This window comes from Neltuma alba, unplaced genomic scaffold (assembly GCF_004799145.2).
Source record: "Neltuma alba isolate B1F8T4 unplaced genomic scaffold, ASM479914v2 tig00011920_pilon, whole genome shotgun sequence".
Classification (NCBI taxonomy): domain Eukaryota; kingdom Viridiplantae; phylum Streptophyta; class Magnoliopsida; order Fabales; family Fabaceae; genus Neltuma; species Neltuma alba.
In genome coordinates, this window is record NW_021636512.1 from 163,987 (window position 1) to 178,501 (window position 14,515).

Below are 14,515 nucleotides of genomic sequence, written 5' to 3' on the forward strand. Positions count from 1 at the left end.
CTAGTTGAGACGTCGTGGTGATGGCGACAATATCGGTGGTGGTGGCAATGGAAACGGCAATGGAAATGGTGGCAGTGGCACCGGTGGTGGCGACGACGACGGTATTGGATAAGGATGAGAATAATATCGTTGATTGCCAGATAAGACTCTGACATGCATTTTCAATCCTTGCTCACAATGATCTTGTGCACCACTTATGAAGTAAAAAGATCCTGGCCTATTCAGCACTATCTTGGCACGTCCCTCATTGTAACTTTGAATGGGATTAGACTTGATGCAGTTATGATAATGTTCTTCTTTCACATCTAGCACCGACTCTGATCCTTCATCATACTTCCACACTATCACCCAAAAAACACAAAAGAAGGAAGATCTAAAATGAGAATTATATTCAAGTGATTAAGAAATTAATAACTAAAACGGAAAAATAACATGTAAGGGAGGAAATTAAGGTTACGAAGAGAATCTCCAATCCTAAAATGGTGAGTGGAAGCCCATTGGTTGAGCCGCTCAGCTTGAGGAAGAGGAAGCAGCCAAGATGATTCACTGTCTCCAACTAAATACTCTTTCGCTTCATACTTTGATATTACAAGAAACAAAAGAAGCATCATCCATGTTGATAAAGATGATCTAGCCATTGATATGTATCTTAGTTATAACTATGGCATCCTTCATGAAGCGCTACTCCTCAGTGGTAAACCACTACGTTTTTGTTCTCAATTTATAGCCTTAAGGATTTCAAAATATTGTTTCAAAAAATAATAGATTATTATAACGAAGTTAACGTCAAATGATGTTGTCTTAAAATCCTCCCAAGAAATTATTTAGTTTTCAGAAACTCTAAGGGACACTTGATATATAGCTTTGTAATTAATCAATGAAAAAAAAATCATAACTAATGTTCAATTTATGATACGTTCATCTTTAATTTTTTTGGTCCATTAATCATTAGTTAATCTATCATAGATATTTTATAACGCTCTCTTGCCTAGGATACCTTTCACAAATTTTTGTGAACCAAAGAAAATTAGCTAGACTTTCCCCGGCCTATCATTTTTTTTTAACCAAAGGAAATAATGCTTTTCTTAACAAACTAATAAAGAGTTCGACGCAACCAAATCAGAAACAACTAGAACCAGTCTGCGAAAACAAACAAACAAAAGCAAAATCCAACCAAACTGAAATTATATCAATAACGGAAATAAAACCAAACCGAAAATTAACGAAGAAGAACTGAGGAAAAATCAGTTCTAACCGAACTGGAAACCGAACATGAAAATTTTTAAAAATAAAACCAAATCTCTAATTGAACACCTAAACAATCAAATCAAAAATCCAAATTAAATTCTATTCAATTCGGAATTCAGTTACGGTTCAATTTTGTGCAACCCTATTCATTATTGACAATAAATAATGTGTATATATATATATATTATAATTTGTGTGCGCCTTCATTATTAGATTTGCGTAGAGTATAAAAAAGAACATATTTTTCATTAAGTTAATTTGATCATTAAAAAAATAAATCAAATTTTAAAACTAAAATTTAATTTGATTAGTTTAATTTTTAAGTTATATTCGACTAATTCGATTGTAATCCAGTCAAAACAAACAAATAAATAAAATAGCTTATATATATGTTTGATAAAAAAAAAAATTTCTCTTTTAGCAATAAAAATACATGTAAAGAATTGAACTATTTTTGAAGCTCGATGAAGGAAGAATGAAACCATTCTGTCCACACAGGGAAACTTTTGAAGCTCGATGAAGGAAGACAGATTAAAAGAGACACTTGAGGATGCAAAAATCGCCCATTAGGGAGAAGGGTGGATATAAATTGCCAACATTATTGTCATTTTGAATTCCATTATTGCAATGTTCTTTGATAGAGACAAGCAAAAGTCGCAACTTTGAGTCACAACATGGTGACCTTTTGTGGCTGAGTCCCAACATCGCAATGTTGGTCGTATAACAGCAAAGTGCAAAGACCAAAAAAAGTTTAAGGATATATTCTTCTACCTTTGTGCTTGGCCAATATTTTGGACTTCTTGGATGTATTTGAGCATGTCATGATCAGAATTTATCTTATATCTGGACTTGGGTTAATAGGCAAATGGGCCATAGGCTTCGAGTTGGCTTAGGGAAAATATTTGGGTATAAAGATGGCCTCTAGGGTTAAGGTAGAGGGTACGGAATTAATTGTCCAAGTCTTCTCTCTGTCGTTATCTTCTTTCTGCTTCCCTCTGAATTATTCCCTGCTGCCTTTTCTTTTTCTGCTATTGTTTCCTAATCTGTCATTGCTTGATTTCTACTTCGTTGTCATGTATTCCAATATATAACTAGTAGAAGCACTTAAATATATATATTTAGTGGCAGGTAGTCTTTGAATCTGATTTTGAGCCTTGTGAATATATTAGTTTTGCTGTCTCCTTATAAGGTTCATAACATAGCTTTGGGTGTGTGCTATGTGCAACGTGATAGATTTCCGTTCTTTAACATTAACGAGTTTAGTTGAAGGTAAAGGTATGATTTGAGAAGGGAATTTGAGTTTTTTTTTTTTTTCCAACTAACCATAGGTATCATCCTATTAAAGACAATCTTATTTGAGACATTATCAGGCACTGAATGCATGCACCTCTTCTAGTGGGAATTTGAATTTTAGTCTGTCATGTTGCAAGGTACTAACTCATTCTGCTAGATCCAAACTCTATTGGTAATTTGAGGTTTTGGACTTATCGAGGTTTAGAGATGTTAAGGGTAGGAAGAAGACTTGGGCTGCGCAGAAAATGAAATTTATGAAAAATTTTGGGTTCCTTTAAAGTCCATTCTCATAACAAGGATGAATTATGTTTATTCGCCCATGGATAAAATTTTAGGGGATGAAGTTGCTTCAGTCAACTCCCACCCATGAATAAGATAGAAGAAATTATCTATGTTGGTAAATGAGTTTCCAGAAAGGGATGTATGTGTCACCTCTTTCAACATTCAGTTGCAGGTGTGAAGGATTGAGTGTGTATCTACCTACGAAGGCTAACTCGATCGGTCAAAGTGTGGGTGTGTCTGTCGATAGATATAAAATGTTACCTCAACTTTTTAATATTAGATCTAGTTGACTAATTTGAAAATATTAAGAAAATGTATTTGAATTGTGTAGATTTCATAGCAACAATGAGCATCGAAACTGATTTGAAAAGAAGTTGCTATTTTTCCTTTTTTTTTTTCCTTTTCGTCTGTGTTATTCCTTCTAGCTCTTGAGCAGGATATACTGTTGAAAAATTATATTGCGAGATTGAAACCCTGTCAAGTATAAATCTCATTTACTGAGGAAAAACTAAGCAATTACACAGACTATTAATGAATAAAGACATCATAAGGACATCATAATTTATACTCTTCTGCATAATGAATAAAGACCACTGTCTTATTGATTGAAGCAAGTAAATATTATGTTCGAAAGTAGCCAATAGCCAAGTTCCCAGGTGATTAAATTCCAAACTTCTCTTTTGCTTGTGTTTTATTCATAAAAATTCTGATTCCAAAAGGCTTTGATTTTTAATGTGAGCAAGGATTATGATTCTTCTAATGATTCCAAACGACACAAATCTTACTTTTAAAAGGGGTCAATATCAGTTTTTGTCTGTAAAATTTGTCTATATTTTGGTTTTGATCCTTAAAATTAAAACCAGGGATTTTGGTTCATCTCTATCTTTGTTGAAAGAAAAATGATTGAGTATTTTAGTTTGTTTTATATATGATTCATAGAAATAGTTGATCAACAAGAAAGTTAGACCAAGTCAAAATTGCTAGCTCAAGCTCGCTGTGCCCTTGTGTGTATATGTAGAATTTGGTCAGACATTTCCCTTAATTATTCTTTCTTTTTTCTTTCCCTAGCAATATGTGCGTGTAAAAGAGTCACAAAACAAGAAACAAATTAGAGCCTCTCTTAAACTTGAGACAAACTAACCAATGATCTGTGTAAATGTAAATCTTTATTGAGTTAAAAAGTAGGTATTACAAAGGTCACACTGCAAAAGAAGCCTAGCTAGCTAGCTAGCTAGGTGATGGTGTAGGATAAACCAGAGCCTGTCTTAAGTTTGAGACAAACTAAACCAATGATCTATGTAAATGTAAATCCTCATTGAATTAAAAAGTAGGTATCATCTAGAGGTTGAGATCCCTTAGGTGATGGTTTTGATATGGTGGAAACATTTTCTGTTTAGACCCCTCCCTTGTCTTTAGATCCTTTTTCCTTAGAATCATTCGGCGGATTAAAATCCTTTTGCGGAGGAACATGACAAGATTTGCATTTAAATCGTGGCGGAGCATGATGACAAGTAGCACAAAAAACGATCTTGTGACGGAGGAGAAATACAATAAGGACAATCTCCGATGGCATGATTGCCAAGCAAGACTCTCACATGCAGCTTCAAGCTTTGCTCACAATGATCTTGTGTGCTACCTATGAAGTAAAATGATCCTGGCTTGTTCAACACTATCTTGGCCTGTCCATTTTTGTGATCTTGAATGGGGTTAGACTTGTTGCAGTTATGATAATGTTTCTTATTCACTTGTAGCACTGACTCTGATCCTTCATTGTACTTCCATACTATCACCAACCAAAAAAAACATAAGAAAGATCTTAAATGATGATTGAAGCGACGATGAGGAAATTAATGATTAAAATGTTAATGAATGAATATCGAGGATTACAAAGAGAATCGCCAATCTTGAAATGGTGAGCGGAAGCTCCTTCGTTGGGCCACTCAGCTTGAGGAAGAGGAAGCAACTAGGATGATTCACTGTCTCCAACCAAATACTCGTCTGCTTCACAATTTGATATTACCAGACACAGAAAAAGCATCATCCATATTGATGAAGATGATCCAGCCATTGATATGGATCCTAGTTTCAACTATGCCACTTTTTATGGAACTCTCCTTCTCAATGGTTAATCACTACGTTTTTCTTCTCAATTTATAACTTTAGGATTTTAAAATCTTGCTTTCAATAGATGGTAGGTTATTACTCCCTTTTCTTTTTTATAAGCAACAACTACTATCTTCTTCTTGTCCTTAAGTATAAGCAACATCTACAAGTTGTCTTAAATTTATGCACCAAATTTTCTATTTTGCCCCTATTAATTATTTATTTTAATACTCAATATATTTTTTATTTTATTTTCAAAACCATCATCTCTCTTCATCACACATTCTCTCTCTTTCATAATTTTTTTGTAATAATTTTTTTATTCTTTTTCTTATACTCTCTCTCCCCAATAAATAAAGGCATTTTGGAAAAAAAAATTTAATTTCTATAGATTTATTATCTTTAACGAATTTTAAGTAACTTTTTGATCTACGTGATTTAGTCCAAAATTACTTATAAAAAAGGACGAAGGGAATATTATCTTAGAATTTAATGCCAAATAATGTTGTCTTAAAATCCATTGAAGAAATTATTTATGGTTTTGAGAAACTCTAAGGGACACTTAATACAATTTTGTAATTTTGTAATTAATGAAAAGTCGCAGAACTGATGTTCAATTTATTATACATTGATTTTAATTTTTTTGGTCCATTAATTATTAATTAAGCATACAAAGTAAGCATGCATGTAAAATGATTATCTATTGCTCTATTATGGTCTCTTGCCTTGGATATCTTTTTGCAAAATTTTGTAAACCAAAGAGAATTAATACGACTTTCCTCAGCCCGTTATAACTAAATAAATAAACAAAGTTTTTATAAATAACTTTATAATATATTACAGATTTTGATATAAATAGCAATTCTAATGTGTGTGTATTTACATAAATGATTCGTTTTTTTATAAATGAAATATATCTTGAAATTTTATACACTTAATTTGGATTGATCAATTGAATGAGATTGAGTAAAAAAGCCATTCGGCAAACATCCATATGATCACAAATCGCAATAGACATCGAATATGCATAATTATGCTCATAATAACCCATGAAATGATATCAAATAATATCTAATAAATGGGTTAGATCAGACTACTTGATGACATGTACCATGAGTAAAGAATAGTTTAAATGGTGTGAAATATAGTGAAAGCATGCATTAGGTTTGCTACAGTTTAATTATTCAAAGTTTGCACTTAAAAAGGGTTGAATTTGACCTAAAATGAGCTAATAATTAAGTCCACGTGATTATGAGCAAATAGAGTAGTTTGATCATGAAACTTAATAGATAAATAGATCTCATTTTTAGCTTTAAAATGAGTGATAATTCATTAAAATTAGAGTTATGTAAAAAAATTATTTTTCTATCCAAAGTTAGAGATAAATTTCTGAAAATTAGAGAATTGACCATATGAACAGTGCATATTGACATGGAAACTGGGCACACACGAGATAGATTCACAACATGGAAGTATTTTTCTCTTAAAGATCTCTTTAAAAGTTTCAAATAGAGCTTAGAACCACTTCATTTCATTTTTTTTAGACTTAATTATAATTTTTTAAATTTGAAGCAATTTTTACAGTTACAATGAAGAGTAACTTGAAAAGGATATTTTTAAAATTAAATTTTTTCAACTTAAAGACTTAATGAGTAGTTTTAATTGCTTCTATTTGATGTGAAAAAGGGTTATAAGTTGAAGTGTTACAATTCCCTCCAAAAGATAAAGGGTATTTTATAAGTAATAACACTTAGTTTTTAGTTTATTATAATTCTGACCCCAAACCTCAGGGGCTTGGGCCTGATCCACCCTAAGTCCAACTTCCCCCACTCATACTTGGTGGATTGGTTGTTATAGATCACTCTCTTCTTTCTTCTTTCATACTAAGTACTTGTTGAAACTGCATAGGCATGACGTAGATATTTATACATTTATTTAGGTGTTCATAATAAAAATCTTGTTTTATGAGACCAGCACGAGACAAACTTCTTTGTGCAGCTTATTTTCAATTATGCCTCGAGTGTCTTAGATTTACTTATATTTTCTTAAAGTTAATCTAATCTCTCTTGATTAAATATAAGACTCAGATAGCTTTCTTTATATGCATAGTGTCCATACTTATGAAACAAAAAATCATAAGGGTCATGTCTTAGACACTAGCATATGAGTGTATATTTCAAGAAATCTTCCTTTTGCCCATATACCATTTCAGTATACACTAGCTATTTTCCTAGCATAATATCTTAGATCACATCTATCATGATCATGGGTTATATGTTAAAATAGCAGACATTGAAGTATATTTTCATGATAACGTCAAAATCAAAAGATATCAATAGAAGTATTACACCTTCCAAGGACTTACACAGCAATAAAGCAGGAATCTTGTCATTTGCTTCCCATTTGTGGATTTGTTAAGCACATGCAGTATGAATCGCATGCTACGATGTTACTTTTATGTCAATTTGAAATTTGTTATTAACACCATACAGACTTATGTTTAGGTACTCTAGCATCCAAACCTAAATTCTTCATTCCACTTATCACTTATAATGTCCATTCATGAAGAATTTCATGTTTGGCTATAGGCACCATGAATGTGGGTATCCATGATTTGATCCATGTACATGTTCTTTTGTTGGATGTCATCTTAACTAGCTACACTTATATTTTAGTTGAGGCAACTTTAGTTTATGTTTTTTTTCTACCATATCAATATTTGTTACCATTTTATTGGTGAACACATAAGTCTTATTCTTGCACACTTTCCTTAAGTGTCAAAGGTAGTTGCTCGTATAAGAGAGCTAATCTTATCAACCTGTATGACATACTAGACATTGTATATTATTATGCAGACACAGAATAGTGATAAAACAATAATTTCTTTAAAATATATATCATGTTACATAAGTCTTGTAATTACATTCTCCGTATGCCAAGCACTTTTACATGTTTTTCGTGCAATTCTCTCGATATTGGCTTGGTCAAGAGATTAGCAACTATACATTTTGTTAATATGTATTGTACAATGATAACCTGTGCCATGTAGTCTCTCACAAAATTGTACTTAATATCTATGTGCTTTGTCTTACTATGATACTTAGGGTCTTCAGTATAGGCTATAACTACGGTATTGTCACAGTGCACTAATACTGAATTTGTACTTTCATTTCCAAATCCAAGGTGTTTTATAAACTTTTTAAGCCATATTGCCTCTTGAACTGCTACAATACATGCCACGAACTCAGCTTCTATTGGATGTAAGGCAATGCACATATGCTTATTACTACTCTAACATATGGCGCCATTGTTCAGCAATAAGGTGTAACTAGAAGTTGATCTTCCCTCATCACCATCTCTGACTAAATCAGCGTCAGAGTATCCAACTAGGCATAGACTGCTTCCCTGGTAATACAAAGCATACTCTGATATGCCCTTCAAGTATCTTAGAATTCTCTTCATTGCTTTCCAATGTCCTTCACAAGGGTTAGCCTGAAATCTACTTACTAATGTAACTGCAAAACACATATCTAGTCTTATACACATCATAGCATATATTAGTCTACTAATAGAACTGACAAAAGGAACTCTCTGCATTTTTTTTCTTATCAGACTCTATCTTAGGACATATTTGAAGACTTAGTGTTACTCCTGTAACAACTGGGATGTCTGAGGGATTGCAATCTTTCATATTGAACTGCTAACAAATTTTCTTGATATAACTCTTTTGTGAAAGAGAGAAGATTCTCTTTGAGTGATCCTTTTGGATTTTAACTCTCAAAATATACTTTGTATCTTCCATATCCTTCATTTCAAAGTTCAATGATAGCCATTTCTTAATAGCTATTATCGAATTTAGATTACTTTCAGCCAACACCATATCGTCTACATATAAGGATAATATCATGAAGTTAATGTCAAACTGATTTATATAGACATAGTGGTCTTTTTCAATCATTTTAAACTCATATGAGGTTATGCCTGTGTGAAACCTCAAATACCACTGTCTGGATTACTGCTTTAGTCTGTAGATGGATCTTTTCAGTTTACAGACTTTGCTTTCCATTCCTTTTTTAATAAAAACCTATAGGCTGTTGCATATAGATTTCTTCATCCAACTTACCATGTAGGAAAAGTATTTTTACATCCATTTGATGTAATTCTAAGTCGAAGCTGTTTACTATTGCTAGAATAAGTCTTCTTGAATAGAAATGAACAACAGGTGAGAAGGTATCCTCGTAATCTAGACCTTCCTATTGTGTGTACCCTTTTGCTACTAACCGAGCCTTATATTTATCATTTAATCTATCTATTTTTCTTTTTATCTTGAAAACCCATTTGTTACTAATAGTTTTTCGTCTCTCTATTGCTTTCTTCCACTCATCACCAGCATGACCTAATAAGGCCTCTTACACAAAACATGGTTTATCATCTCCCTCTTGAGTAACCATGAGTGCTTCACTTTCAATTGGGAAACGTCTCTCAGGAATACTTTCCCTTTCACTTCTTCTTATAGGAGTTGGTTGTTTATCTTTCTTCTTTTGTTTTGGTCTTTGTGTTGACCCTTTCATGCTCCCACTCATACTAATGTATCGAGATGATTGAGAATTGCTGGTTTGTTCTGTACCTCCTTGTTCCTATATCTCATAAAGAGATATAGTCTAATATACTTCTCCCTTGCCAGGAAACTCATTTTTAAGAAATGTTGTATCTCTTGATTCAACTTTAGTAATAGTTCTATCTTCAATTTGTCTAATGAAAACATATCCTTTTGAATGTTCTGGGTACCTTATAAAGATATATTTCTTTCCTCTTGGACCCAAAAAGAAATTAGAAAGTTCACTTGAGCCATAATTGATTTAACCATGTCTAAGTTCTATTTCTTCTTTTAGCAACTCCATTTTGTTGTGCAGTGGCACAAATTGTTAGTTATCTTGTTATTCCTTTTTCTTTACAAAACTCTTTGAATTGATCAAACAAGTATTCATGACCTCGATCACCTCATAATGCTTTAATTTTATTATTTGTTTGATTCTCTATTTCATTTATGTATCATCTAAAGCACTCAAGGGTCTCAGACTTATGTGAGATCAAATAGACATGACTATATTGTGAATAGTCATTAATAAAGGCAATAAAATACCATGCTTCGCGCGTTGCCCTCACGCTCATAGGATAGCATATATCAGTGTCTTAATTTCAATGTATTTTCAGTTCTAGTTCCCTTACCGAAAGGTCTTCTAGTTGCTTTTCTAGCTAGAAAATTCTCATACAAGGACATTTTCATATTAGTGATTTTATGTAACAAACCCTCTTTAGCTAGTTTAATCATTCTATTTTACTTTATATGTCCTTGTGTAACATGCCAAGTATTCATATCAACACTACTAGAAGAAGTAGTGAAATAGTCATGTGTATTAAAATCACAAATGATATCCATGATGAAGAACTTTTTTGAAAGAAAATTTGAACCACAAAGAGTCAAATTAAAAAATATGTCTGCAAGCTTGCCGTGAAAGTTAACATTAAAACCATGTTCTAGAAGGCATAAAACAGAAACTAAATTCCATTAGATGTCACAAGCATAAAGAACATCATGTAGGACCAATGTTTTTCCAGCATATAAAGCTAATTTTCATATGCCAATGCCTTTCACCTTGATCCTTGCATTATTTCCCATATATAGCTACTTGCTTAGATGTGGCAGCTGACGGTATTATACAGAGGATCCTCGATCCCATGTTACATGGTTTGTTGAGCCTTAGTTTAGAATCTAAGAAGAACAAATAGATTCAGTTAGAAAAGCAGTACTTAAAACATAAGAAACGTGTGAATTCACATAATTTATTAATACCTTTTCCTTTTCATTTCGCTTAGTGCAATCCCATGCTAAATAGCCCTTGTTTTGGCAGGCATAACATCTGACCTTCTTCAAGTCAAGTTTCTTCTTCTTGCCTCCCTTCTTGTCTTTGTTCTTGAGCTGCTTCTTGTTCTTTTTGAACTTGGAGTCACCTTTCTTTCCCTTCTTGTGAAACTTCTTGCCTCTTTGAAATTAGGCTTTGAGTTAAAAGAACCTACACTCTCAGTATAATAGGCTTGGCTAGAGGACTTGTATGCCTCAATGTGCTCATCTTCTAATTCAAGATGTTTGGCCATATCATTAAATGTGACAATACTCTTATTATGGGTGAGGTTAACTTTATATGTTTCCAGCTAGAAGGAACTAACCTTATCATGACTTGAACTTGTTGCTCATCGATCAAGGTATACCCAGCCTCTTTGAGTTCCCTTATCCTGTTGGACATCACCCTCAAGTACTACTTTATTGGAGTGTTTGCCTTAAGCTTATAGGTATCAAACTTAATCATTAACCTTCTAAGCTAAGTCGTGGATATCCCACCAAACTTGTCTTTTAAGGCTATCCATATGGCTTGAGCCATATTAAACTTTTCAAACTCACACATGAGGTCGTCAGCAATGGTGCTCAAAAGAGTGATTCTAGCAATACTATTTTTCTTCTTTTAAGCCTAGAAGAGTTCTTGATCTCTTTAATGTTGGGTTATATTCCCAGCTTTAGGTTCTTTCATTAGGACAGCCAAGGGCTCTAAAGCCTCTTATTCCTCTAAAATTATTGCACCTTTTAGTGCCAAATATTCTAGTTGTCTTTGTTAAGTTTTTCACTATTATTAAGTTTAGCTATGATATTTTTTGTTGCCATTTTTAGTTGTGACAAAGCTATTCCACATTAAAAAGATTGTTCCCCATATGAGAACCAACAAATTAAAAGATATTTAAATGATTATATACAACATTAGTACACTATACAATGTCTTGTACTTATATTATTCCTAACTAGAAAAATAATGACAACGATAAGTCTACGATCAGGAGCGTATATTTGTACTTCCCATCACATAAAGTCTAGCATCATCATTAGATTCTATTAAGAATTTAAAATAGAAGTACTTTTCAATAAAAAATAAATCTTAGAAGACTTATCTCATGAAAGCTCCCACTCAAGAAAGCTATGTTAATAAACGCCAAAACATCAAACAAATTTGCATATAAGTCAAGTCACAATATTGAAAGTATTACAAAGAACTATGTCTCTTGATACAAAAATCATAAAATAAGAAACATCATAAAAAAATAAAATCCAAATGTTCTATGCAAAAATTGATAAGAGCCTTTCTACGCTTGGGTGATTTGAAGTGATTCTTAATCACTACATTTATAGACCAAACCCAAGTGTCTTTCAGTTCCTATTTCTTTTTAGCTCTAACTTCTTCACGAAATATCATCATGATATTTGCGTAAGAGTTAATACTTTTATTGTTGTACATGCTTATAACATTTTTTTTTTTCAAAACTTCATTTATATTCTTGACAATTTTAATTCTTCTTGCATCATACTTCACTATCGTTCTTCCCAATATATGAGGGAGAAGTTGATTTACTTCTTTGTCCTCTTTAAGAGGTCTATAAGGATAAGAAGTTGCTGAATATGGTCCAGAATTAGTATAAGCATCTTGGAGTTCCTCCATAGGACCATGTGTAATACCTTACTTTTGTACCCCAATAACGCATTAAATGAAAGTATTTGGAACCATATTTGTTGGCCACTAGATTGGAAAATTAAGTTTTCAAAAACTTTGCTCTCAGGTTACTATTCATAGTAACCCTTAAAATTTTGGCCACCTTTGAAAATTTATAACTAATTGTAACAAATCAAAATACAATGGTTCTAAGTTCTATTTGAAGCTTTATTAATTGTCTACATAGGAAAAATAATCACTTGTCTTATTACCTCACCATTCAAGTCTAGTTTTAAGCAAAAGTGGTATTGCTCATTTGATCATTTTCTAATTTTCTAGAATCTATGCTTAATTTTGAATAGGCATAACTTTTTGTACAAAGCTCTAATTTTAATGAATTATCACTCATTTTAAAGCTTAAAATGAGATTTAATAGCCTGTCAAAATTCATGACCAAGCTCCACCAGTTATTCAGATTCATGTGGTTACCAAATTTGACCCTTATTAGGTCATTTTTACCCCCTTACTATGTCATTTCTTAGGAATTCTTGCTTTTCTCAAATTATGTAATCATAACTAAAACATAATGGCATATAAACATAACTTAATTATATCTTACATCACTATAGAGCCATTTGGTCATTCAACATAGCTATTTACAATTTATACAGAATAAGTCCCAAGTACATAATTTCATCATTATTCAAGGGAGTCTTCTTGCTAACTCTATTTATGTTCCTTTACCTCTTGATAAGTCAAGCCCTAATTGTTGTAATTTAAATATAGAAGGAGTGAGATTTCATAGAAATCTTTGTAACAATGAACCACAACAAAATGTTAACAATGTAATGTACGTTATGGTATATATTAATACATATCTCATGCATCATTCTGTTCAGTATACACATCTAATACATATCATTTTATTATCATGCCATGGAAAGAGAGCATGTCATCATATTATTCCATTCCATTACTCAATTATGCATATTTCCAAGGCATCAAATACAAGGAGTTTTATACATTATAACATATCTAGCTCAACCACCTCATAGCATAACATAAGTAGCAAACAACACACAAAGCTAGTTAACGTCAAGTTATAGGTTATTGCTATCTCTTTCAAGTTTTAACCTTTGTTTTCCTTCTTTGCTCTTGAAACTCACCTCTTGCCAATGCCAATTGCCTATCAAGCATTTAAGAAGAGCATTCCACATTACAAATAATTTCATACATAAACTCTTTTGATTTTCCCTAACCCTTTCCTTTAATTTTAGGGTCATTACTTTATCTTTCTCATGGGTATCGTCATATGCCTCCCCTCCATGATTTTTTATATAGAATTCATATTTTCATTTAGATTTATCAAAATCCAATCACTCCCTATAAAATTCCACTTGGTAGAGAGGTAGGGTCTAGGGGATTCAAAATTCTATTTTCAATATCAATACTTCCAAACACTTTTCTTTGGTTTTTGTCTACACAATTTTACCATTAAAACACATTAGAACCATCGAATTGACATGAATCAAACTCTAACCCTAAGAACCTCTCAAGGTCAAGACCTACATACAACCATAGGGAGTTGGAATTTTTCTATAAATCAAGCACCAATGCAAGTTTTCCATTCATTTCTATCCACTAATCCCTAGTTCAACTTCCATCCAATCATGTCATGTTCTAAACCAAACTGGACAGCAACTTTTCATAGATTTCTAAGCCACTAAACTCCATCAAAATTAAATCTAAATCAAGCCTAAAGCATGGCAATTAAAACCTTAATGGAATCTTGAACTTACTATGGATGGATGCTTGAAGTTGGCCCAGCTTTCTTGCACTTTCTCCTCTTCCTTTTCTCTCTTCTTTCTCTTTGTTTGAAGAGCAAAACCTCCTCCCCTCTATATGTCCTTACTTGCACAAAATTGTGGGCTTTAGAGGGGGTATTTATAAACTTGTAATTAAGCCTTTACCCTTGAAGTTGATCAAAATTGCAGTAGGTATTTGGCTCATGATCTAACCATTCATTTAAGCCTTCTTCCAAGTGTACAAATCAT

General features: G+C 32.5%; 1 protein-coding gene across 1 annotated transcript; it reads right to left on the reverse strand.

Moving 5' to 3' along the window:
* LOC114719517 (early nodulin-55-2-like) lies at positions 1-638 on the reverse strand. Its single transcript, XM_028905023.1, has 2 exons — positions 458-638; positions 1-341 (listed from the first exon to the last, which is right to left on the reverse strand). The coding sequence occupies exons 1-2, from the start codon at positions 636-638 to the stop codon at positions 1-3; spliced, it is 522 nt and encodes a 173-aa protein (XP_028760856.1).
* Between the last annotated feature and the right edge of the window lie 13,877 nt (positions 639-14,515).

Excerpts from the sequence above, each read along its gene's own strand:
- LOC114719517 (XM_028905023.1), bottom strand. The coding sequence starts at position 638 with ATGGCTAGATCATCTTTATCAACATGGATGATGCTTCTTTTGTTTCTT. Across the intron at positions 342-457 it reads TAGGATTGGAGATTCTCTTC|TGTGGAAGTATGATGAAGGA; the intron begins GTAACCTTAATT and ends TTTGGGTGATAG.